At 46.7% G+C, this 27,187-nt stretch overlaps 2 protein-coding genes across 2 annotated transcripts; both read left to right on the top strand.

Annotated features, from left to right (window-relative positions):
- Positions 1-1,360: 1,360 nt before the first annotated feature.
- Positions 1,361-3,462, top strand: FFAR1 (free fatty acid receptor 1). Its single transcript, XM_033128527.1, has 3 exons — positions 1,361-1,425; positions 1,696-1,768; positions 2,343-3,462. The coding sequence occupies exon 3, from the start codon at positions 2,447-2,449 to the stop codon at positions 3,347-3,349; it is 903 nt and encodes a 300-aa protein (XP_032984418.1). The 5' UTR covers positions 1,361-1,425; positions 1,696-1,768; positions 2,343-2,446; the 3' UTR covers positions 3,350-3,462.
- Positions 3,463-7,101: 3,639 nt separating this feature from the next.
- LOC117034967 (free fatty acid receptor 3) lies at positions 7,102-8,792 on the top strand. The gene has a single exon (XM_033128525.1). It carries the CDS (start codon positions 7,152-7,154, stop codon positions 8,127-8,129), a length of 978 nt encoding a protein of 325 aa, XP_032984416.1. The 5' UTR covers positions 7,102-7,151; the 3' UTR covers positions 8,130-8,792.
- The last annotated feature ends 18,395 nt before the right edge of the window (positions 8,793-27,187 follow it).

A 27,187-nucleotide genomic window follows, 5' to 3' on the forward strand; every position in this document is an offset into this window, starting at 1 on the left:
GGCCAGGGTCCTCTAGGGCCAGCAGCCCTCCCCTCAGCCCCAGATCTCACCGTCCTCCCAGGACCCAGACAACTGACCATTCATTCAACTCTCTGAGCCCCTACTATGTGTGCAGCAAGCAGCGGACAAAGCAGACAGAAATCTTTGCCCACACCGACCAACATTCTAGCAAAGGAGCTAGCAAACCTGATTTTGCAAGCTGTGAGTGCTCTGAATAAACACAACGCCAAGATGGATACAGAGACTGGTGCAGGGGAGGGGCCTGTTTGGATAGAGGGATCAAGGAAGGCCCTCTGAGGAGATGCCACTGGCCAGAGACCTGAACCACCAGGTGGGCAGGGCTGGAGCAGAGATCTTGAAGATATGATGTCTCCCTTCACTCCCGGCTTTGCTCTCTTCCAAATGCTTGTTACAGGTGAAATGGCTCTCTTCTTGAGTTTTCCCTCCCTTCTGTCTGTTTCTCAGTGTTTCCCAAAGAGAAAATACTAAACAGTAGGTGGCAAGTTCTTCTATATTCTGAGGAAGGTGCTGGACCACCTATGTGGGACTTGGAAGGGAGGTGACCAGGAATCAATTTAGTGACTGAGGTAGAAAAAGGAAATTAAATGATTTATTTGGAGGGAGTTGTTGATAAGCTGCCCCCACCTGCAGCCTGGTGAGAAGCACTCCCAGAAAACCACCCGAAGAAGCTTATTTACTTATTTAGGTGACTTGGAATTTGGGAGGCGCATAGTGGCCTGGTGATTAACACACAAACCCAAGAAAACTGAAGTCAAGAATCTGTGTTGTCAGTCTGAGGCAGCAGAGAAAGAGACAGACAGACAGGGAGACACACGCGCAGTCAGAGATCGAGAGACAGCAAACCACAGAGACAGGCTCGGGCCACTTGAAATCTCACTGAGGAGGTCTTCCTGAAAGGGCAACGGCACCCTAACAGGAGGTAAATGGCTGAATTCCCAGAGGCTGAGAGAAGAAAGCTAAGTTGCCAGCTGGGGCACACACTGTGACTTAGGGAGTGCCAGCTAGTGTCCCTACAAGTGGCCAGGGAGGAGTCCCCTTTGACATCCACTCGGCCCAGAGAAGCAGAGTGGAGACCAGCGCCCGGTTGCTCCGGTGCAGCCAAACGAGACCTGGCTTGTTCCTCGTCTCTCCTCCTCCCCCTCCTGCCAACACTGTAGGGGTCAGAAGCAAGTGTCATCAAGCCAGAGGAGAAAGGAGAGGGAGAATGGAGGAGTGCTTTCCTCGAAACACACGTGCCCACACCTGTGCATGTCGGGGAAGGCACAGGCCACACCTCAGAAGTTATTTCTTTATTCCACATATGAATGACCAAATGGAGACAGCGTGAATGACTGAACTGACCGCAGGCCTGGGGCCCGCCCATGAGCTCCTCCAGGAGTAGAGAAGACTTGGCCCCCAGAGCAGGTTTGAAGAGTCTGGGTGGGAGATAATGCTGTGCTCTGGGTGTACCCCACCAACCCCGCTCCTCGAAGGTGCTGGCTATGCACTCCTCACTCTACCCAGAAAAAGCCAACATTTCTGTCCTCTCCCCTTCCTGTGTTCAACTTCATCTTGGACCCTTACCTCCTTCCATCTGGCCTCCGCTCCAGCAAGAGATGCCCCATTAGCTGCTCACCCAGGCTGCTAGTGCCTCAGGCTAATGATCTTGCCACCCCGCCCTTCTCACCTTTCCAGCTCTCTGCCCATCGGGGCACCCTCCCTCAGCCCACCCTCCCTCAGAGACATCTGGCAGCGGCAGCGCCAAGAGGTGAGTCCCTCTCCCTGTGGCTCCTCTCTCCACCAACAATTATTCCCTAGAACCCCAGTTCCCCTGCTTAGGGTGCCCCTGAAGTCGGCTAAGGTCATTCCTAGTGACACGACAGGACCTGGCTTCTCTTGGGCTCTCCCCTAGGGACCCTCTTCACCTGTTCTTTGCCACGTCCTCCACCCTACCCAAACCCCAACTTCTCTTTCCCTTGGCCAGGAGTTTCCACCAACCCTCCATTGCTGAGCAGGCTCTCCACTTAGGGAAGCGACTCCTTCTCTTTCTAGGAGTTTTGGGAGGAAGGGAGTGAAAGCAGAAATCTAACTCCTTTTCTTAAGAAAAACACCTACTGTGGAGCCCAACTCTGTTTTGAATTCTCTCTACCCCTTCTCTTCCCAGAGTCTCAGAAATCAGGGGATTCACACACTTTTGTTCTATCTTCTCCTGTTACTCCATGATCACTCTCTTCATTTTAAGAGGTGATACCTCAGAAAGAAAGCAAAGGACTGAGGGCTAGCTGTCTCTCTTCTAATCTAGGCTCCACCGCTAACCTCCCTCTATGGGCCTTTTTCTCCAGATGGCTTCAAATACCCTGAGCAGAACTGAAACCAGTTTGTGACTCCAGGAGCTCCCCTCCCCAGTCCCACACGAACGCAGGAGCTGAGGAAGCCACCGGGCCCCATGGACCTACCCCCGCAGCTCTCCTTTGCCCTCTACGTGTCCGCCTTTGCGCTGGGCTTCCCGCTCAACGCCCTGGCCATCGGGGGTGCCGTGGCCCACGCCCGGCTCCGCCTCACCCCCAGCCTTGTCTATGCTCTGCACCTGGGCTGCTCTGACCTCCTGCTGGCAGCCTCCCTGCCCCTGAAGGCGGTGGAGGCCCTGGCCACAGGAGCCTGGACCCTGCCGGCCCCGCTCTGTCCTGCCTTTGCCTTGGTCCACTTTGCTCCGCTCTATGCAGGCGGTGGCTTCCTGGCCGCCCTGAGTGCTGGCCGCTACTTAGGAGCTGCCTTCCCCTTGGGCTACCAAGCCGCCCGGAGGCCCTGCTATTCCTGGGGGGTGTGTGTGGCCATATGGGCCCTTGTCCTCTGTCACCTGGGGCTGGTCTTTGGGCTGGAGGCTCCGGGAGGCTGGATGGACAATACCACCAGCTCCCTGGGCATCAACACTCCAGTCAACGGCTCTCCCGTCTGCCTGGAGGCCTGGGACCCAGACTCCGCTGGCCCTGCTCGCCTCAGTCTCTCTCTCCTGCTCTTCTTTCTGCCCCTGATCATCACAGCCTTCTGCTATGTAGGCTGCCTCCGGGCATTGGCAGGTTCAGGCCTGAGCCACAGACGAAAGCTAAGAGCGGCCTGGGTGGCTGGCGGGGCTCTGCTCACGCTGCTGCTCTGCTTGGGACCCTACAATGCTTCCAATGTGGCTGGCTTCCTGCACCCCAACATGGGAGGCAGCTGGCGGAAGCTGGGGCTCCTCACAGGTGCTTGGAGCGTGGTGCTCAACCCTTTGGTGACTGGCTACTTGGGAGTGGGGGCTGGCCGAGGGACATCACGTGTGGCAAGAACGAAAGGGGGTACATCCCAAAAGTAGTCTCCACTGCCGGGGGGAAGGGACATGTAGCAGGAGAGGCCAGCTGCTTCACCAGGCCCCTGGGGGCTGCTCCAAATAAGCTGCTGAGTAGCCTTGCCCGGGGAACACCCCTGGAGTCACTTACGGAAAGAACTGAGCCTGGCAAGACTGCGTCCCAGTCGGAGGGAAGAATGGAGGCCAGGAGCTGGGTCACAGGAGATAGGTAAGTTTGCCTCTGCACACCACAGCGTGACTTCTGACCTCTGTCTCTTCTCTCCTTGGTCCTTTCCTGCCCATCATTTGCAGTGGGCTACGAGCAGAGGCCTTTTACTGTGGGGAAAGAGGAGGGAAGTTTGCTTCTCATCTAGATGATACACTTTAGGAGATGCTGCTCCAAAGTCATTTCCTAAGAAAGAACGATTTCTGAATGAGAGAGGAGGCAGGACGCAAAATAATGACACTGTGATACCATTTGGAACTCACAAGGGGGCAGCATCAGAACTGTGAACAGGAAGTTGGGAGGAAAAAATGCTTCAGCAGGGGGAGGGAAAATACTTGCAACACCAGAAATAGTCACAAACAAATATAGAGACACTAATACGTGACAGTCACCATGTCAAGTGCTTTACAAGTGTTGTCTCATTGCATCTTCACACAATCCTTCGATTTAGCCATGCAGCTGCTGTACAGATGGGCAGGTTGTTCACTGCACAAGGATCCCAGGCAGAGGGGCAAACATTGACTACATTCTAACCTGTGCTTTGCTCACCAAGCCACATGCCTGGCATGGGGCGGCCTCCATCCTGGGGAAGCAACATCTTATTTTAATTTGAACAAAGACACCACTCACTCCTCAAACAGGGCACCCTGGTGCACAGCAGGTCTCTGCTCTCCTGGAGGGGGTACCTTTCCCTCATCTGCACAAAGGCGCTGCGTGAGTTCTGAGGCCACGTATCATTAGCATCGTCATTTTGCTGGGTGTAGAAGTTTGCCCAGGGCCCTACAGCAAGAAAGGGGTACATGTAGGATGTGATCCTTCAAGACAGGACCCCCAAGGGTCAGGGGACATTTGGAACACTTGGGGTATCAAGTTAATGCTTATCCTTGGGGTCCACTTTTCAAAGGTGAATGGTGGCACCCTGAGCACAGGGGACAGCAGGCAGAGGGAGACACACAGCTGAGATTCTGCTCTGACCAGGTCAGGAGTGGGAAGCAGACTCGTTCCTTTAATGACAATTATGCCGTGAATATCGGAGCACCAAACATGGTAGCCAGCGTGCGTGGGCTGGTTTATACACGTTTTCTCTTTTCATGCTTAAATGTTTACCAGAGCAAGGAATTTTATTTGCTGATCTATCCTGAGCCCCTGGAAGAGAACCTAGCACATAGTTAAGCAGGCTCTCAGTAAATGTCTGCTGAATACGTGAATGCTCACCATAGCTCCCCACCTGTTTTAAACATATGGAAACAGGCCAGAGACGCTAAGTCTCTCTGAGGCTTTGCGGGAGCCAGAAACAAGTTTGTTCCCTGTGCAGTGGTGACACCAGAGGATTTCCGTAAAAGTTCCAACTCCAGCCAGGGGGCCCACTGCCACTCCCATAATGCCAGGCACTACTTTCTCTGCCCTTGCTTTGAAGCAGCAGCTGCTGGGCCCCTTCTTCCAGTTACTTGTGCCACCTCCCCTTAGGGGAGATTGCGGTTCGTGCTTGGGGCCCCTGGGGCCTTGCATGATCCGTCCCCAGCATCCTCTCCTGACCCTTGCCCCTCGAGCCCTAAACCTCCTACCAGTTCCCCCAAAGGTCAAGCCTGTGCACTTGCCATTCCTTCTGCCTGCAGGGTTTCCTCCAGTGGTTCTCTGCCTCTGTATTATTGTCTTTATTATCCTCCCATCACTCAATCCCCTAACCCCCACCACCAAATGTAAGCACCGTGACAGCAAAAACTTTGTTTTGGTCACTGATGTACTTTTAACAACTTATTTGAGGTAAAACTTACATATCATAAAATTCACCCATGTACAATTAATTCGATGATTTTTAGTAAATTTACTGAGGTATGCAACTAGCGCTATAATCCAATTTAGGACATTTTCATCACCCCAGTAAGATTCCTCAGGCTCATTTACAGTTAATCCCATTTCTACTCCCAGTCCTCAGGCAACCAGTAATCTACTTTCTGTCTATAAATGTGCCTGTTCCGGACATTTCGTATAAATGAAAGCATACAATACACGGTCTCTTATGTCTGGCTTGTTTCACTTAGCGTAATGTTTTTGAAGTTCATCCATGTTATAGTGCAGATGGGTACTTCATTCCTTTGTGTTGCCAAATGGTGTTCCGTTGTCTGAACATGCCACCTGGTTTATAGTTACTAACAGATGACCACCAGGTGATGTTTCCACTTTTTGGCTACTATAACTAATGCTATCAGAACATTTAGCAATGTGTGGACTTAACGTTTTATTTCTCTTAAGGTAGATACCTATAGTGGAATTGGGTCACGTGGTAAATTTCTGTTTACTTTTTAAAGAAGCTATCAAACTGCTTTCCAAACTGACTCCACCCCATTTTATATTCTCACCATCAATGTGTGAGAATTCCCATTTCTTCACGTCTTCACCAACACTTGGAATTATCTGATTTTTTTTTTCTTTTTTGCGTGTAGCCATTCCAGTGGGATGTGAATGAAATGGTATCTCATTGTGTTCAATAAATATTTGAATGAATAAATAAATACTCTCTGAAGCTGGACAGAACTTACGTTTGCATGCTGGTGGTGATACTTAACAAGTTGTATAACCTGGAACAAGTCCTTTCTGCCCTGTGCGGCACAAGGATTTCAAGACATAATGGTGATGCCCCGAGAAGCAGAGTATCTGCTATGGATTATGTGCCCACTACAGGGTGTCATCATCGCCACCATTATTATTATTAATATTATTATTATCACCATCACCCCAGAGACAAGCCCGCACCAGTGACTGGGACGATGGCAACTCACACTTGTGAAGTGCTCCCTGCAACATGGCAGGCTCCATTTTAAGCATCTGACGTGTATTAATGCTTTCCTCTACACAACCACTCTACGAGACTGATATTGTGATTATCCCTGTGCCACGGATGAGAAAGCAGAGATTCAGGGCATTTAAGTCATTTGCCCCACATCAGAGTTAATAAGTGACGGAGCTGGCATTGAACCCGAGCCTCTGCTCCAGAGTCCCGCTCTCCTGCACAGCGTCGCTACTTGCCTCCCTTACAAGGCAAACTGGACAGGTGCCAACCTAGAAGAGCAGATAAAATGCAAATGGAGGCTCAGGGAGGGAAAGATGAAGTCGGCTGGGAGCTGGTTAGGGCGTGCCATCTGAGGCTGCCCCAGGAACAAGGCCTGCAGTTGTGAAATTTGCTCCTCATTTTGTATGCGACGCAGCTCTGTTAACAAAGCTAAAAGCATCTTTTGTGGTATTGCTCAGCAGTGAGTGACATCATGGGCACTGCCAGATCTTTATCAGTTCTGTCAGATAAATAGCGAACCGCACTTGTTCTGGAGAAGTTGGTAAGGGGCTGCGTGGCAGAGTACTTGGGTTCTCAAACAAGCAGGTGAGCACAAGGCCCTGTGGAGCAGTTTGGTGTGAAGGAGCAGCTTGGCGCTTGCTTTACTGGGGGAAGGCACAGGAGACAGGCAGGTTGACCCTGCAGGGGGAAGCATCAGGGGGTTTGAGGGGGGTGGTGGTGATGGTGTTCCTTGTGGGTAGTTGAGATGATGCTGGTGCAAGCTCCCCACCCACACTGCCATCTCTCTCTCTCTCCCACCAGTGGCTGTCATCATGGACACAGGCCTGAACAAGTCCGACTTCTCCGGCAATCACTGGCTCTTCTTCTCCGTGTACCTCTTCACCTTCCTGGTGGGGCTCCCCCTCAACCTGGTGGCTCTGGTGATCTTCATAAGCAAGCTGCTGCGCCGCCCGGTGGCCGTGGACATACTTTTGCTGAACCTGACCCTCTCGGACCTGCTACTGCTGTTCTTCCTGCCATTCCGCATGGTGGAGGCGGCCAGTGGCATGCACTGGACCCTGCCCTTCATCTTCTGCCCCTTCTCCAGATTCCTCTTCTTCACCACCATCTATCTCACTTCCCTTTTCCTGGCAGCTGTGAGCATCGAACGCTTCCTGAGCGTGGCCTACCCACTGTGGTACAAGACCCGGCCAAGGCTGGTGCAGGCTGGCCTGGTCAGCGGAGCCTGCTGGCTCCTGGCCGGTGCACACTGCAGCGTGGTCTACGTCACTGAACTCTCAAGGAACTCCTCCTACAGCGAGGATACCTGCTACCTGGAATTCCAGGAGCACCAGCTGACTGTTCTCTTGCCTGTCCGGCTGGAGCTAGCTGTGGTGCTTTTTGGGGTGCCTCTGCTCATCACCAGCTACTGCTACAGCCACCTAATATACTTGCTCAGTAAGGGAGCCAGCCGTCATCGGCGGAAGAGAGTGACAGGGCTCGTAGCAGCCACGCTGTTCAACTTCCTCGTCTTCTTTGGGCCCTACAACGTGTCCCATGTTGTGGGCTACATTCAGGGTCAAAGCCCGAGGTGGAGAAGTTACGTGCTGCTCCTCAGTACCCTGAATTCCTGTGTTGACCCCCTGGTCTACTATTTCTCATCATCTGGGTTCCAAGCTGAATTTCAGGGGCTGCTGCAGAAGCTGACTGGGGCCCGAGGCCCTTGGAGGCAGGAGGGCAGTGTGGAAGTACAGGAGAAGAGTGGAGGCGAGGGGCAGCTTCAGGAGCTGTCTGACCTAGGGAACAGGTAGTGGACTCTAGGAGGGCTGTGGAGCGGGCGGCCAAGCGGCCTGGAAGGAAAGACATATCACCCACAGGGCCGTTCCTAGGTGAAGTCAGGCAGTACCTGGGAGCGGCAGGCTGGGGATTGTTGCAGCCGGAGCAGAGCAGGTACCCAGCCTTCCGAAGCAGATGCTCACCAAGCCCAACTCTTGATTTCACCCCACTGTCCTCCCTTCCCATCCCCCCACATGCTCTAGCTTAGGCTCTGGGAAGTAGTCAAGGTGAGAGAGAGCTCTGGAGAAAAATGAGCTCCCCGTGGCAGCAGGCCAGCTCCTGTGCTTTACTGAAGGGAAGGAGTTGAGAGCAGTGTCCAGAGTTTGAGGGGACTTCCCAGTGACTTGGGACCAGACAGAAGGAGAATCTACCCTTCCGAGCTGCTGACCTGGTAGATCAGGGGTAGGGGACACAGGACTCCAGGCACAGGGAACATCCTGCCGTAACATGAGCTTTTCCAGAAAGTTTCCATTGTTTAATAAACTCAGATTTTCAGGGACATTTATGAAAAAGAAACAGAACAGAAGAACAGAAATTACCTAAATAAATCTGATAGCAAGCAAAAGAGAATGGTCTTTCCTTATTCTGTTTTCTTATGGTGTATGTGGGTCAGGTATGGAATTGGTGGATGGAAGGATAAAACACCTAGACTCTGAAGGAAAAGGGCTAAACAGTGAGATGTCTGGATGCTGGGAGAGGATCTGAGTTGGAGGAATAAAAATAATAGCTCACCCATCTTGAGGACTTGGCCTGACATGTTGTCTTCTTCAACCTTCTCAATAACCAAATGGCAGGTAATATTACTATTTCTATTTTACAGATGTGGGAAGGGGCTGGGAGAGGTGCTCTCTTACCTGACAGCCTATGGCCAGTGAGTGATTAAGCAAGACAGGAAGCTGGAATTACTGTGTTTCCCAAAAAATAAGACCTACCCGAAAATAAGCCCCAATTAAGATCGTCAGCCAGACGGACGCATTTAGCACGTTATGATGATGTTTCAGAAGAAGATGACATGACTGTATTTGGATAAATGTAGATTGTTGTCAATGAAAAAATAAGCCCTTGAAAATACACCCTAATGCATCTTTTGGAGCAAAAATTAATACAAGACCTGGTCTTATTTTCGGGGAAACACGGTAGCTGACTCTGAAACCCATACCCACACATGTTGTTTCCAGCTGTGTGTTATTCACAATGACAGCCCCAGTCCAACTTCCAGAGTCAGTGAGGCAACCTGGCCAGGACAAATATGTCAAGTCACAGTGAGAAACAAAACCACATGCAAAGCAGATCGACTATCTGTATTGATATATATCCTCTTCCCAGTAAAGAAACCTTCTCAAAAAAGTAAATTCTTCTCAAAAAAGTAAATTCTTCTCAAAAAAGTAAATTAAGCTAGTCAGTGCGGTTGACTTCGACAGGTGTACGTTCTTAAGAGCTATTTTTTTTAATCAAGATGTGATCGTTTAGCAATTTTTTCTTTTCTACTGATGGGTGGTACATGAGAAACAGTTGGTCAGAACCTCCTCTCCCAGCAAGGCAATCAGAGAAATGCTGGCACCTGTTCGCACTCAGGCAGCTTCAGTTCAAAAACACTTATTGTGTGTGCAGATGGCTGGGCCCAGAACTTCAGGGATTTCAGTGCTAATGTCTTAGCATCTGCTTTCTTCCTGGTGGGGGGTTGGGTCTCAGACGGAGAGAGAGAGCTCATCTCTGTGCATAGATGGAGGCATGAGTTGTCCGTCTGTCCCATGGCTCATCTGTCTGTCCCAAGGCACTCAGGCCGGGTGGTTGCTTAGCAACCACCAGGTCGTGAACATGGGTCTACTTGGCTCAGAAAGGCACCAAAGGTGACATGGGAACAAATGGAACGAAGGCGCGTCCTGTGACTTCAGAACCGATAGCAAGGACCCAAGGCTGAGGGGAGTTGAAAACCCCACATTCTAAAAAGAGCTATGGAGAACCAATCTCCTTTCTTGCTTCCGTGGGCACAACAGTCCCAGAACACACCCCTCCCCCAAGGTTTAGAAAGGGGAATAAGAGGCAGCTTAACTGGCTTCGCTGCCCCCAAACATCATTCAGCATCCCCCCACTCCCCTACCCCTCCCAGTCTGTATAAGCAAAAGGCTGGGTGTGCGGAGGATGAAAAATCACCAGAGGCTGAGGCAACTGTCCGAGCGGCAGTGAGGGCAGTGTGATGACGTTTTCCATATCTCTCGGAAGCCCAGGGAAAGGGGTGTTCAGAGAATGGGTGTGTTCTGGGACTGCTGTGCCCATGGAAGCAAGGAAAGGAGATTAGGAGAGAGATGGCATGGGCATGCCTGTGTGAGCAACGGAACATCTCGCAATCTCGCCATTTGGCAGAGCCAGCAGGTGTGTCTCCCAGCAAGTGTGAGGAGATCACAGTCAAGAGTAGAAGTTCTAGGGGTGCGAGAAGAGGTCAAACCAGGTTGGATCTCCCAAAACAGAGGTCGGAGGAACTCAATTCTAGCTGCAACAGAGAGCCAATAATTGGGCACCTATAATATACTCACAGGTGGACACCAAAAGTTACTCAATATTAGCTAAAGCACTGTTTCTCAGTTTTGTATCATTGCCCCTAAGAAGCCTTTTTAGATCTTTTTTCCTACTCAGTACCTTTCCCTCCTTGCCCATGAAATTTTAATACAACAAATATACTACTATATATGTTTATGAGTGTGACTCTTTGGAAAGTCACAAACCACGGTAAGATTTTTATTTTTTTGATCCCCCAGAACTAATTTTCACCTCTTTGCTGGACAATATTGCCCCACTGAGAATGCACCGCTAGAGAAATGGTTTCATCCAATAGAGTGATAAAGCCTATCTCACATAATGTAGCGCAAGAAAGATTTATTATCTTGCTGGAGCAAAGAAGACCACACTCCAGAGGAAGTGTGAGGTATCTCATAGAAGGAGAGACAGGGTTATTACAGGATTTGGGGGAAGAGTGATGTTTAGGTGAAGATTCAATAAAGCCATGTTTGATAGGCTCAAAGCAAAGCAGGACTTTGTGTAAAGACATCGATAAGCAGACTCGGGGTCTTAGTTCTTTGGAAAATACAAAGATAAAGGTTGAATTTTTACACCTGAAAACTTATCTGAAGGGCTGGGGGCTGAAAAGCAAGGCTGCTTTTCTGTGTCACAGGCTCCCACCTGGGTCCTCCAAGTACCAGTGGGATATTTCATTCTTACTGATCTGATTTCAAACAGCCAATGTTGTTCAGCCATATAATTTTGTTAATTAACAAAAGAATTTTTTTTAAAAGTTTACAAAAAGGACTAAAACTCATTGATGGCCATGAAGTAGGAGGAGCTTTCCCCTCCTATAAGGAAGGCTATCCTACCCCTTCACTAAAAACTAGGGCAGCTCAACCTAGAAGGACAAGGGAGCCTTGACCCATCCCTGGCACAGGTCAGGGTCTCAGCTTATAGGGGAACAAGAGGAGGCTAGAAGTTTTCACTCACCAAGTGTGACCATAAACCTAGGAAAGCTACCCAAGAAGTCATTACGAAACCGGCAAAGATGCTTCACTGCAGCCTGGCTGAAGGCACTGCAGGCTTACGCCACAATAAGCTCAGACTATTCATAAAGCAGTATGGTGGGGTCGGGGGTGGGGGTAGGAAACAGGCACAGGGAGTCAGGCTGACTTGCTGCCTTCTCCCGAGTTGAATACATCACCTGTGACCAGGGTCTTTGGATAGTTTAGCAAGTGACCTCTTCTGTATGTGCCTGGTGGGGCAAGGAAAACTGCATGCAAAGCAGGAGAGGTAAACCTGTTTCAACTGGATCTTGGGAAGGGGACAAAAATTAGAGCAGGTCACGGGCGGGGGAGGAGGAAGGGAGGTGAAGAACAGATGGGGGTGAGCAAGACGCCTGGGAGTCTGCAACGTTAGTTGCAAGAACTATCCAAAAGAAAGAAGCAGAGCCACAATAAAAGTAGAAAGACACGCACGTGGAAGAAAGGTCAGGCCATAGATTCTGGGAGAGGAGGAAGAGATGGGAGACAGAGCTGGGGTGGAGAACTAATAGAGGGAAATGGTGTGAGAAAGCACTCAAATGTGTACCTTCCCCTCTCTGACAGGACTCCTCTGGTTTAAAAAGAAAGTCCACAGCGATACAGGTAGTTGTGGCCCCTAACATGTTGCAAGGTCTATGAGAAGCCTGCTGATGTCCCTTTAAGGCCAGTTCTGAAAAATAATCCCTCTGGGGAAAGATCAAGGCGTCAAGATGGTGGCCAGTGTTCTGGGGGAAAGGATGCCGGGATCACGTTCCAGAAAAAGAATGGGATAAAAAGAATAAAATCTGATAAACACTGGTGGAAGTGGGAAGGTGCATCCCTCATGGAGACATGGAACTAGGGGAGAGAAAATGTTGCAGAAGAGGAAATGGGGTACAGAAATATTTTGGGAAGGGGGGGATTTTATTGGATTTAGACTAGAAGGGTACAGTGAAACAACCAAATCAATCATCCCTTGCTGCATATCAGCCAACCCGAGGGGTCAAATTGTAATTGGCACTAATCATGACAATCTTGCTCCCTTTTATTAAGGTGACTGGTATCAGGATGGACACATGACCCAATTCTATCCAACGAAAGTAAGAAATCTGCTAGGGGTCTGTCATGCAGGGTGTCATGCGGGGTCTCTGGTCCCACTCCCCACATAATGCAGGACATGGTGAGGCCAAAAAGGAACACCCACGGAGCCATAGATAGGGGAGTCATACCACTATAGTCTCGCTGGCGGCTGGGTTGGAGACACAGGAAGCAGGAGCCACACTATCCGCAACCTGCCATCCACTTCTCTCTGCCAACCAACCTCATTTGCTAGCTGCAATCCGCTGTGCTAACTGCAATCAGCTCTTGCTAGCTCAGCCACCATCTTCTCGCCAGCCCCCATTTCCTGCTAGTGTAGCCACGGCAGTTATATTAGTGGCCAATAGCTCACTGGTCACAGCTGACGGCCAACTAGCCACAACTGATGGCCATCCAATCACAGTTGATGGCCATTTACTACCTGAGCCAGCACCTTTCTATGTGAGGCCAAGAGCCTGGAAGCTGCACTCCTGGCTCTGTCCCCAAAAGAGGTAAATGTGTGAGGAGCTGCCCTCTCCCTTCCGGGTTTGGATGCTTTTCTGTGAGGATGTGACACTTGGAGCTGCAGCAGCTATTTTAGGGCCATAAGGCCACAAAGTTGAAGGAGAAAGCTCAGAAACTAAGGGTGGCAGAGAAGAAGGATGAACGGTTCTTGGCCCTGATGACCTTATAGAGCTGGAACCCCCAGCTCCAAACTCATTGTTAATAAACATTGCTATGGTTGACTTGCTGTTCACTAGACACTCTCTGACTTGTAGCCAAAAGTGTCTTAACTGGACTGAATAAGCCTATATCATATCTCAAATTCCTACGTCCTACTAGAACCTACCCAATGACATCTTTTCTTATTTTAAATTATTTTGTGATCCTGGAATTTTAGAACTCTGACTATTTGTTTTGTAGGAGCTATGAAATCTTGGTGTTTATCTTACCTATTACGGCTGACCTAAGGAGATTTCTTATGGTTTCAGTCAGTAGCTCTGGCACCAAGATGTTGGGACTCCCCTCATTCAGATAGGGGCTTTTGAAAGCTGACTAGTTGAGACTGCATTACAAGACAAAAAACAAACCTACTGGATGGGATTCTTTTTAAGGTTGAGTATCAGCTAAGAGGCAGTCTCGGCTGCAAGCTCTCCTTTTATTGATAAAAATTTCCATGCTTGTTGTGGGATCTTGATTGGTACGGAAACAAGAGCGGGTTGAATGGGTGGGGTGGGGATCACGAGCAATGTTGTCCTGTGGAGGGGTTCTTGGCCCTGCTCAGTGTTCTTGGAAACAGGGGATCCACCCAGTCTTCTTGTCCCTGGAGTCATTATAACACATGCAATGCCCACATGAAGATGAGGTTATGTGTTCCTGGATGCCGATTTACTACTCACGATTAGGGGCTTGCTGCTCGCTGATTCTGTTCATCCCTGCCAGCCCTTTCTAATAACTGTTTTCTAGTGGTTCTCTATGCTTAGCGCACAACCCTCATCTTTGTATGTAAATTAAGCCTCAATAAAAAAGTTGATTAGAAAAAGTCATGTCACCTCACCTCTGTGCCCATATTATATAAAGTGTATATAAAGTCGTCAATAAGTCTTCCCAAGTTTCAACAAGCCAAGCAGGTCTGTGCTTTGCTGTGCCACTCTGCAGAAGGTGTGACTGCTATGGGACAGCCCAAGTTACTCAAAAGGGCAGACACCATCACACAAACAGGTGATAAATGGCAACCAGCGCTTATCCTGGTGAGGAAGATCTGCAGGAAGTAGTAAGGACTGTGGCCAACTGGAGAGTGCACGGTTCGTCTAAATGGAACTCCTGTTACCAAGGAGCCTGTGGACTCACTGCTGCCATACCTTCTAATTTTTCCAGTTCAAAGTCCAGCTGTTACTGCTGTTTGGAAATCTTATGTCCTGACAACCAATTCAAAATGTGAGCATTGTGGACTGGCTTCCCGGCTTCCAGTTTGTGGCCTCTCCAGTAGTGGAGGCTGAGGACATTCAGGTGTTGGGGAGGGGTGGGGACGAAGCAAGAGGAAGTGTCAAGTGCAGCTCACAGACACCTTTGACCAGATCTAATGGCAAACAGCTGCGCAGACCTGCTGACTTTCTAACATCATCCTTACCGGTCCCTTGTTCTCGTTTTGAAGTCCCTGCCACCCCAGCAGACCTTCTCTGAGAGCCATCTCCCTCACTCACAAGACAGGTCTCTGAAGGACACAACCAGGCAGAGCAGAGGAGCTTCTAGTATTCTCCAATTCCAGGTCCCTCTCTCTCAACCCTGGCTCCTCCGCCTGCTCCCACGCTCTGGAGGCATTGTTCTGGAAGGCTCTCCCCTTTTGCTCTTGTTCTACACCACCATCTCCCCAGGTGTTCCAATCCAATCCAGTCGCTTTGATCACTGATGACACCCAAATATCTATCTCCAGCCCCAGACTCTTGTGTATCCAGCTATGTACAGAGACATCACAAGTTCACAAGTTCACAAGTTCAAACCAAGTTCACTTCCTCCCCCAAATTTGTCCCCACCTCCTAGCCCTGTCCACCTCTGTAAATGGCAACGCCGTCTATCTATCTGCCCAGGCCAGAAACCCGGGCATCGTTTTTAGTGGTTTTTTTTTTTAAGATTTAATTTTTTTTTATTTTTAAAGTGATCACACAATAAAATAGAACTTTTTCAGTGGTACACGTTTCACATGTACAGTTCTGTGAATTTTAACACACAGACGTTCCTGTAACCTCCACAATCAAGATAAAGGGCCGTTATAGTCACATCTTCCCCTCACCCCTAACCACTGACGACCTCAGATCCGCTGTCGTGTCAGTTTTATCTTTTCAAGAAAGTCACATAAATGGAATCACACAGTCTTTAACCTTTTGAGACTGGCTTCTTTCACTTAGCATAATGTCTTTGAGATTCATTCTAGTTATTGTGACTATTACAGTTTGTTTCTTTTTACTGCTGAGTAGTTAGTTCCACTGAATGACTGCACCACAATTTGCTTATCTATACACCCACTGAATGAGATTTGGGTTGTTTCAGTTTAGGGCAATTATGGATAGAGCTACTCTAAACATTCACGTACAGGTTTTTGTATGGACATGTTTTCATTTCTCTAGGTCAAATATCCGAGAGAGGGATGGCTGAGTCATATGAAGTCAGACAATTAAGTTCGCAAACTCATCCTAGAAAAAGTACTACATACCTCATTCCTGAATATCACTACGGTCACCTTCGAAGCACTCCCCTTGGGAAGCTATGCACCGACACCAGCGCCTAGTCCCCTCTTCAAAGCAATTTTAGAATTATTTTTCTGGAATGGCCATCAGAGCCGTTGTATTACCCTTGATGTCCTGAATGTCATCAAAAGATCTTCCTTTCAATATTTCCTTGATCTTCGGGTAAAGAAAGAAGTCTTTGGGCGCCAGATCAGGTGAGTAGGGAGGGTGTTCCAATACAGTTATTTGTTTACTGGCTGAAAACTCTCACAGACAGTGCCGTGTGAGCTGGTGCATTGTTATGATACAAGAGCCATGAATTGTTGGCGAAAAGTTCAGGTCGTCTAACTTTTTCACGCAACCTTTTCAGCACTTCCAAATAGTAAACTTGGTTAACTGTTTGTCCAATTGGTACAAATCCATAATGAATAATCCCTCTGGTATCAAAAAAGTTTAGCAACATCGTTGCAACAAGTTCGCAAACTTAATTGTCAGACCTCGTATGACAATTGTATGTTGAACTTTTTAAGATCCCGTCAATCTGTTTGCCAGAGTGGCGGTACCGTTCTGCATTCCTCCCAGCAAAATATGAGAGATTCAGTTGCTCCATGTCCTCACCAGCACTTGATGTTGTTAGTATTTTTATTTAGTGTAGTGGTCAGAAAGCCTGACTTGATGCCTTCTTCTTTACTGCCCATATTCAATTGACCATCAAGTCCTATCTCTCTCATCTCCAGAATATATGTCGTATGAATCTGTGTCTCCCCAACTCTGCCACAACCGTTCTCTCTCATTGGACTACTGCGAAAGCTTGTAACCTGGTCTTTCCTTTAGTCCTCATCCTCAGTTCACACCACAGCCAGAGGGAGCTTCGAAGAACATAAATTGGATCATGCCATTGCCCTGAATAAAACCATTCAATGGCTTCCCGTTCTGATCCCCTCCTCATGGCCTGCCAGGCCCTGTGTCATCCGACCCTGCTTCTGTCCGCAGGCTCCTCGGGGACCATCCCACCTCACTGGCATCACTCTGCTGGCCTGGCTTCAAGCAGGCCACGCTCCCAACCTCTGCACATACTGTTTCCTCCACACTTTGCCTGTCTGGCTCACCCTGTTTTCAGCTTTTCTCGCCAATGTTATTCTCTTTTTAAAATAATTAATTAATTAATTAGTATTTTTAAAATCTTTTTTTATTTTTCAATTCCAGTTGACATCCAATGTTATATTAGTTTCAGGTGTGCAACATAATGATTAGACATTTATATAACTTACAAAGTGATCACCCCATCCAATGTCACTCTGTAGAGAGGCTTTCTCTGATCACCCAATCTCAAATAACCATCCCCCCTCGATATTATCTTCTATTGTGCTACAACAGTTTGATTTACATATTTGTCTGTTCATTTGTTTAATATGTGATTATTCCCTCTCGACTGGGAAGCCCTTGACAGCCATCTCCATGTCTGTCTTATTCATTACTGTCTACCCAGGTGCCTAAAACAGTACATAAAAAGAGTAGGTATTTGGCATTTGATAAATAAATGAATGAATAACAAAAAGTAGCTCCAATCTTCCACTATTATAAAAAAATGCTACAGGAACATCCTTTTACATAAATACTTGTGCACCTGTACATTTCCTAAAAGTGGTACTGCTATATTAAATGGGATATATGTGTACATTTGAAATTTTTATAAATATTGACAATTACCTTCCTCAGGTAAATCAACCCTCTCTCCCCTAACAGTCTGTAAGAGACCTCATAACCCTGCCAACAAGGAAAAATATCATTTTTTAATTTAGTAACTCAGTGTATTAGTCAGGGTCCTCCAGAGAAACAAACCAATAGGATGTATACTCGTATATACATAGAAAGAGACTTGTGCAAGGAATTGCCTCATGTGTTTGTGGTGGTTTGGTGAGTCCAAAATCTGATGGAGGAGCCCAGCAGGCTGGAGACTCAGGAAAGAGTTATAGTTCAAGTCCAAAGGCAGTCTGCTGGCAAACTCAGAAGGGCCGATGTTACAGATGAAATCTTAAGGCAGTCTGGGGAGTCCCCTCTTGCTCAGGGGAGGTCAGCCTTTTGTTCTATTCATGTCTTCAACTGATTGGGGGAGGCCCACCCACATTATTATGGAGAGAAATCTGCTTTACTCAAAGTCTACTAATTCAAATGTAAATCTCATCCAAAAATATCCTCAGGGAAATATCTAGAATAATGTTTTGCCAAATATACGGGCACTGTGGCCCAGCCAAGTTAACACATAAAATTAACCATGCACTCGGTACTGTTTTAATTTCTCAGATAAGAAATGAAGTAGAAAATATTTGCATATTGTATATAGTCATTTATGTTTCTTCCTATACTTACCTCTTTCTTATTGCATTTGTAGGAGTTCTTTGAATATTAATATATAAGTCCTTTATCGGTTATGTATGTAGTGGTCTTTTACTTTGTTAATGATACTTTTTTCCATAGTGTTATATTTTATATGCTCAACTTTGTCGTCTCTTTGATGCCTTCTACATTTACGTCATGCTAGAAAAAAGCCTTCTCACAAGACTTAAAAATGAGATTATGTAATACCTATACAACTTCTGTAGTTTTAAAAACCATATTTTATCTTTAACACACCTGGACTTTACTTTTGTTTTTTTAATTTCAATGCTTCCAAAATGGAGAGGCAACTATCCCAACAGTATTTACTGAATAGTCCATTCTTTCCCACATTGAAATGGATTTGGATCACTTAATTAGAAAGAATCCTCAAAATGTAATCTACAACAAGATATCATCATTTTACCCATCCTATTAGCAAAAATGTTAAAGATTCAAAATACCCAGTGTTGGAGAATGTTCATAGAAATGGATACTCTCATGCCCAGTTGGTGAGAATGTAAATTACTGAACACTTTCAGGAAGGTAATATGGAAATACTTATCAAAAAATTTAAAGTACATCTCTTTCACTCAGAAATTATATCAACTACATATGTAAAAATCCCTCTGACCAAAATACTCACATGTATTTAGATAGATAGGTAGATAGATAATAGATAGATAGATAGATAGATAGATAGATAGATAGATAGATAGATAGATAGTCACTGAAGCACTGTTTATTATAGCAAAAGAACTGGAAACTATGGAAATGGACCCCAAATGGTTGCATAAATTATAGGATGGTCCTAAAGTAAAATACCATGTACCTATTAGAAAGAATACAATAGATCTGTGTATTCTGACATGGAAAGATCACCCAGGTAAAAAATAAAGTTTCAGAACAATATATATAGTATTATTCCATCTATGCATTTAAAACTATGCATTCATATATTGCATATATGGATATGGCTATAAACAAACAAAAGAGCGATTACCTCTAGGAAGGGAGAAGTGTCAAGGAGAAGTGGCATCTCACGGTATAGGGAAGATGTTGAAGAAAATTTGCCTTCATTGGTTGATGTGAGCTTTTGTCTATTCGCTTTTATCTGTTCCTATATGTGAGGTGATTTCTGTGCTGTGATCAGGAGTTGAGTAAATTCCTCCTTTGGTCTCATTCTCCTGAGCAGGGGAGATAGGAGATGAGGTTTTCTGTTTGGTTTTATTCTCTCGAGTGGGGGAGCTATGAGATGGTGTTTGTTGCTCTGTCCGTGTTGTGAGGTGATGGTGAGCTTAGGGTTAAAGAAATTCTTGATCAGGGGTTGAGAGAATTCCCTCTTTGTTCTGTCTGTTTCGCCCACATCAGCAGATGAAGTGAAGAAGTAGCTAAGTTATATCAGGATGATGTGACAGGCACATCGCCAGGCCTTGTTGCTCATCTAGATGAATTGGCCCTTCGGCCGGAGGGGCAGCATTCAAATCAGTAACTGGCCATTCCCGGAGGGGGAGGCAGGAACAAGAAACTTGGCTCTAAGGTACATCTGAGAAAATATATAAGACAGACGTCAGCTGGCCGTGTAATTATTATTATTATTTCATCATTTGGTCATTTGACATTTTGAAGACGTCCAGCAACATGCAGCTTACAACACCAGGGGATGTCCTGACTTTTAGCCACGAACCTGGTGAAGTCTGGCTGGTTCCTGACCTCTCCAGTGTTGTTCCCCACGGTTAGCTTTCTTAAGAACTTGTTAACATCTAAAAAACTTGTACGCAGCTTGCAGTGTACAACATCAGAAGACGCCTTGACTTTTAACAACAACAACAACACAGACAGCAGCAGCATTCTTGGGAACAACAGCAGTGTGGGAGACACCTCAGTTTCTCTCAACTACAAACCTGACAACGTTTTGATTTATGACTTTTCCAGTGCTGTTCTCCCCCAGTTTGGTGAGCTTTTGACATCTACTGTAATAGTTGCTATCCTATAGAACTTATTACTGCTTTTGGATACTCCTTACTGATGTTATTTGTGTATTTAGCCAAGTGATTTTTGATCAATAGTAAACGTATGATGAGATCTCTTAAACTTATATGTATGTGTACTCCTTTGACATGAAATCGTTATCAATGTATATAGTTTAGTCTTAACCACCTTTACTTTCTGACCATTAACATATTCTATTAATTGCCTTTGTCTTTTGCTGTTGCATATTACTAAATAAATTGATTAGATATTACTAAATAAATTAATTAGTCCCATTCTAGTGTGTGTCCCTCCTCCTTCTTTTCCCCGCTCATCATTACACACAGTTCATTCAGCATTGTTGGATTCTTTTACAATAGGGACATAGTTGAGCATTATTACACAATTTTTAAAAATTAAAGCACTAATAATGAAAGAACATTCACCAGCTTGTTTCTGACCAAACTAGAAACAGAGAGCACAGAAATTCAAGTTGCCTGAAAACTAACAGGGCTACTGTGAGGTCAAATATGGGACAATGGGGAGAAATCATTTAACACAGTCAGGCCTCCAAACACCCACCTCTCAAACCTCAGGCATTGAAAATAAGTGTGAGGAGATCCAAGGTGGCAGAGTAGGTAAACACTGTGTTGCTTCCTTCCATTAACAAATTAAAATTACAACTAAATTACATAACAATCAACCTGGAGAACCATCTGAAGTCTCGCCGAACAGTTTTATAACTAAGGACATAAAGAAGAAGCCACGTCGAGGAGGAGTGGAGACACAGAACTGGCTAACCCCAAACCTCCGGGCCGCAGCTGAAAACCAGGAGGGATATCTCGGCCATGGAGTTTCCTCCCAAAGGAGCGAGGGACCCCCAACTCCCCCACCTCCCCAACCCAGAGTACTGGTGCTGGGAATAGGAGCCCCCACAACATCTGACTATGAAAAACAGTGGGAATTTTGACCATCCAGGCAGGACAAACGGCGGTGGGAAATGCAGGCATCCTCTTAAAGCTCCCTCACACAGACTCTCTCACTCGCAGGCACTCACCTTGGGCTCCAGCGGAGGAACAGTAACTCCAGGGCTGTCAGAGACATAGAAGGGGCAGACTGAGTTGTGTTGCTTCAGATTGAGGGCTGGAGGACAGTTGCCATCTCCGTGTGAGGAAGTTTTCCTCTTGCGCAGCCAGCAAGCGGGCGCCATCTTCCCTGTGTTGAGCCCGCCCCCTATGCTGACGGCCAAATCTGAATCTGATTGGTCTGGTGAGCTCTGCTGCTCCGCCCTGCTGACTCACTTAGACCCTGCCTCACCCAGCTCGTACACCACCTGAGGCTTCATTAGTGGCTAAACCTTACAGGAGCCAGCAGGAGGCAGAAGGACTTGAGGTGTCCTGGCAGTTTGCAGAACTACCCTAGACCCGGTACTGATGGCAGACGTCCTTCGTTCTCAGTATGGCCTCTCCCACTCTCCTCCAGGGTTAGCATAGGCAGCGAACAACCATGGATCACTTTGTAGCTCTTACCAGGTAGTCTCTGGCCAGTCACAGGCAGTGGGCAACCTGGGCCTGCAGCAGAGCCTTTGCCAAGAGGCCCTAGAACCAACATACTTGGAGGTTGGCTTCAGACCACAGCAGAGCACTGTCCAACTAGCCCCACAAGTGGCACACCTAAAGGGCGGTCTCAACAGGCACCAGAATCCACGGGGGTGAATCCCCACTCAGTGGAATTGGCTGATTGGCTATGGGTTTTGGACATGTCCACAGCTTACAGGCTACTGTGTGTGTGTGGGGGGGCTTACCCCACTGAGTGGTGCCAAACAAGATGAACCCAAACAAGATGAACCTAAGCAAGCCCATACCAAGACTCATTATAATTAGAATGGCAAAGATTAAAATCAAAGAAAGAGAGAATCCTAAAAGCAGCAAGAGAAAGGCAACTAGTAACTTATAAGGGAGCTCCCATAAGATTGTCAGCTGATTTTTCAACAGGCCAGAAGGGATTGGCACAAAATTTTCAACGTGATGAAAAGCAAGGACCTATAACCAAGATTACTCTACCCAGGAAAACTATCATTTAGAATCGAAGGACAGATAAAGAGCTTCCCAGACAAGAAAAAGCTAAAGGAGTTTATCATCACCAAACCAATATTACAAGGAATGTTAGAGGGACTTCTTTAAGATTTAAAAAAAAAGATCAAAATTATGAATAATAAAATGGCAACAGCTACATATCTGTCAACAATTACTTTCAATGTAAATGGATTAAATGCTCCACTCAAAAGACATAGGAAGGCTGAATTGATAAGAAAACAAGACCCTTACAAGAGACTCTCTTCAGATTGAAACACATACACACATACAGAAAGTAAAGGGATGGGAAAAGATATTTCATGAAAATGGAAATAAAAATAGAAACAAAAAAAAAGCTGGAGTAGCAATACTTATACAAGACAAAATAGACTTTAAAACAACGGCTATAACAAGAGACAAAGAAGGACCTGTAATCTCAATTCAGGGTATTTATCTGAAGAAACCCAAATGCTACTTCGAGGGGACATGTGCATCCATATGTTCATTGCAGTGTTGTTTACAATGGCCAAGATGTGGAGGCAGCCTGGGTGTCTGTCGATGGAAGAATGGATAAAGAGGAGGTGGTACATATACACAATGGAATATTGCTTGGCCAGGAAAGTGAATGGATTCTTGCCATCTGTGGTGGCATGGATGGACATGGACGGTACTGTACTGAGTGGAATATGTCAGATAGAGAAAGACAGATGCAATGTGATTTCGCTTATACAATTATGTGGAATCTAAAGAACAAAAGAAACAAAACAGAAACAAACTCATAGACACAGAGAACATATCCCTGGTTGCCAGATGGGAGGGGGATTGGAGGTGAGTGAAAAAGAGGAAGGGATTAAGAAGTACAAACTGATAGTAACAAAATAGTCATGGGGATGTAAAGTAAAGCGTAGCAATACAGTCGCTAATATGGTAAAAACTAAGTGTCTTGCCAGGTGAGTCCTACACTAGTCAGGGGGATCATTTCTTAAATTACACAAATGTCTAGTCACTATACTGTACACTTGAAATTAATATAAAATAATATTGAATGTCAACTGTAATTGAAAAATTAAAGAGGTGGGGAAAGGTGAAGGGGAATAAAAGGTTCACATCTCCAGGTATAAAACAAATAAGTCATGGGGGGATGTAATGTACAGCATAGGAATATAGTCAATAATATCGTCACAATGTTGTACATTGTCAGATTGTTGCTGGACTGATGGTGATCACTTCTTTAGGTATATAAAGGTTAATAACTGGTGTACACCTGAAATTAATGTAATATTGTATGTTAGTTATATTTTAATAAAAATCTTTTTTTAAAAAAAGGGCAGACGCACCAGAGGTATGTGTGTGGGAGGTCTCATTACCCACCAGGTGGGGCCAGCACATGCCCTTGGGCACTGCCGTTTCTCTCACTGATATAAGATCAAAAATGTACCCCAAAGGTGACTAATCACACCCAGACAGAGCCCTGTCTGACCCGTGTCCTGTGAGCCGTCCACATGGTATCATCTACATTGAGTTCAAAACATGATCAGATTTCTGGCACTTCTCCATCAGTCTTTCCCCAGACTGGTCCCCAGACACTCTCAAAGAGCACGGGATTTCCCCCCAAATTAGAGGGCTCCTGTGAGCCTTCGAGATGCATGACAACAGCTTTTGAGATACAGTGTCATACCCTTTTGGGAGGAGCCTTCTATCATAAGAGCTAGAGAGAGGAATTTTTTTAAAATGCAATAAACAATATTTTATTACATTACATTAAATGGTAACTTAGAAAACAACGGTGCAGAGCCAAGGCTGTCCCTGTAGTGTGGAGAGTCTGGCTCACAAACGTTCTTCAGTGCGGGAGTGGAGGTGAAGTTATAACTGGTGCACTAGGGATTGCTCAAAACTGGTCTCCCTGAGGGCCGGGTCACACATGGGGGTGTCATTTCTCTAGCATAGCGTGGCTGACAGAGATGGAGACCGTAGCACTAGCCTGTGAGGTTGTCTGTCAGATAAGAACGACAGCAGAGCTGGTGGAGTGCTTTGCAATTTGGCAAAGATTTTCCCTGTGGATGACCTCTTTTTAACTGGTAAAATAATTTCGAGGGGTTGGCATCTTTCTGCTTTCTTTACAGATGACAGCATGGAGGGTCATAGCTATGAAATGAATACAGGGTATAAAAAGTGGGCCTTTGCTGTTTCAGCTTCCACCAAGAACAATCAACAGATACCACAGCCTAACCTAATGGGAGGGGTTAGACCATTCGTGCAGACTCTGGAAACTACTTGTGTCAGCACTTGCTCAAGACCCCCTCTAGGCCAAATACAAGGAGCTGGGAAGTGGGAGAGGCAGATGTTGAGGACCGTTCTTGAGAGCTATGAGTGCACTGTGTTCTGAGCCTGGCGGGAAGACAAGGAGAGCCTCTTGCTCATGGATAAGATTCACAACAGAGGCACTCCAAGATAACCACAGGCAGGGCTTAACCTGCCCCTGAAATTTAGAAGACACAGGGCTGGTATCAGATACTTGCTGGAAGAAATCAAAATGTGAGAGGCTCGCTGGACCTGGCAGAGCAAAACGAGAAAGAAAGCTACATTGGGAGTGAGCTGCTGGTCGACCAACAATGGCACAAAGGTGTGTGGCTCCCTTGGATCAAATGAGGGCCCTTTACTGAGAAGTCAGCCTAGCATCATTTTATAAATGATCCCACCCAAGGGTCAGCCTACAGGAGCAATGCAATCCCACACAGGGGACGTCCAGAGGCTGAGTGTGGGTCGAATGTGGCCCAGCAAAAGAGGTACTCCATAGGTCTGAGAACCCCCATGAGAGGTCCCCACGGGAGAATAAGCAGCACTAGATATCTGTCCCGACCAGAGGGCATTGGCTTCAGGTCATAACTGTACCAGGCCAGTTAGACATTCACTGCCCCTCACACTGCTTCTCTGCCCATAAGGCAGGACCGTAGGTGGGTCCAAAGTAACAGCTAAGAAGAGGGAGAGGAGATGAAATGGAGCCCCAAAAAGAGAAATCTCAGCAGCCCGTCCCTCCTCTGCGGGCTGTGAGCCCGAGGCATTGCAGAGCTGGGAGGGAGAAGCTCTACTTGGGATAGAATTGGGAATTTTGATACTACACTGGCCTGGAGTTATGTGATTGTTAAACTGGACTGGACTTTTTATTATCTAAAGGTGCCCGAAGAGGCCATGGGAGCCAAGGAGCCATGCAAGCTGCAAAAAGAAGGGGTGTAGGGGAAGAATAAAGTTAGGGTTTACTTGAATCTTATTAAGTCCAGCTCATTCAGTAACATGATTATATTTGATTCTCTGTGGCCTCAGGGTGCAACGATCTTCCTCTTTGGTTTTCAGTATCTGCACGACTTGACATCTAGGGCAGCTCTTGGCTCTTGAATGACCAGATTGCCTACGTGGGGAGGGGCTGCCGCCCGAGAGCGGATCAGAGCATGGCAGCCCTGGCCCATCTGCCCACGGCAGGGCCCCACACAGTGCTGGCCCGGAGGGCATCCAGCCCAGGCCTCACAATTACTGTTTGGATGTGATTACCAGATAAGGTTAAACATCCAGTCGCAGAAATGTCTTGACAGGACCCAACTTTAAACCCATGGCTCATTTCTGGCTCTACACTTTAATGAATTCTGTTAAAAAAATAAGCAAATAAAATCCTAACACTATTTTGAGAACAGTACAATTACATCTCTTATTGCGTGTTAAGAAAGCTGGTCTACTATTATCATCCTATTTTGGCATGTCATCACTTTTTTTTCTTCATATACTGGGACCCTCAAGAAACGGAAGTGGTCTGGGAACTTCTGGCCTCTGAGAGGCCCTGCTGTAAGGACATTGGTCATCCTTTGGTTGCCTAGCATCTGAACTCCTTCCCATGTTTAGGGAACTGCCCACGTATGAGTTCTGAATCTTGGTGGGCAGCAGAACCCAGCTCCCGTTAGAGAAGCTAACAATGATAGGACCTTGTTTTCTCTGCATCCTTCCTATGTTTCGGCAACCAGGTGTAACTGCCCAAATTCTAAATCTGACACTACAAAATGGTACAAGAAAGAGGGACAGTGGAGAATCACTTCTGGTGGCAGTGGTGACAGTAACTTTGGCAAGTAGAATGTGGCTCTAGGGCCCAGTGTTATGTGTGTGTGTGTGTGTGTGTGTGTGTGTGTGTGTGTGTGTGTGTGTTTAGGCGGATGGCCTCCGGTGTCCTCACTAGACTAGATCAGTGGCATGACTTTTAATGTGGTCCTGGCTGCACAGCTTCCTTTATTCCCCAAGCCTTGTTCTCCAGCCTTCCTGGCAAATCTCTGAGCCATCTAACATTTTTACCATATAATCTCTAAATTAGCCAGAGAAGTGACCTCTGTTGCTGTACTTAAGAGCCATCACTGAGATACCGTCCAGCACAATGACTAGCATCTGAGAAAGCCTGCATTCTGTTGAGAGATGCTCAACCCATTAGTAATCAGAAAAATGGGACAGCATTAAACAGCAAAGAGACATTGCTCGATATCCATTTAGCCCGCAAAGACCCAGAAGCGGAACAATGCCAAGGACGGGTGGGAGTGTGGCTCAGAGACTCACCAGCTGTGAAGCTGGTAGCTCTGCCCTTTCTCTTTTTTCTGTCTACTTTGGTCCTATCCACTCACCCCGCTGAAGAAAACGCTGTGGCTGAGTGGTGTGGGCCGTGCTGCTTGCCACTTCCACTACCTACCTCACCTTAATTCTAGGTGTTCACGAGCAGCATAGCTCCTAATAAATGCTCAATATATGTTAGCTGCGAATA

This window comes from Rhinolophus ferrumequinum, chromosome 15 (genome assembly GCF_004115265.2).
Source record: "Rhinolophus ferrumequinum isolate MPI-CBG mRhiFer1 chromosome 15, mRhiFer1_v1.p, whole genome shotgun sequence".
NCBI classification, from domain to species: Eukaryota; Metazoa; Chordata; class Mammalia; order Chiroptera; family Rhinolophidae; genus Rhinolophus; species Rhinolophus ferrumequinum.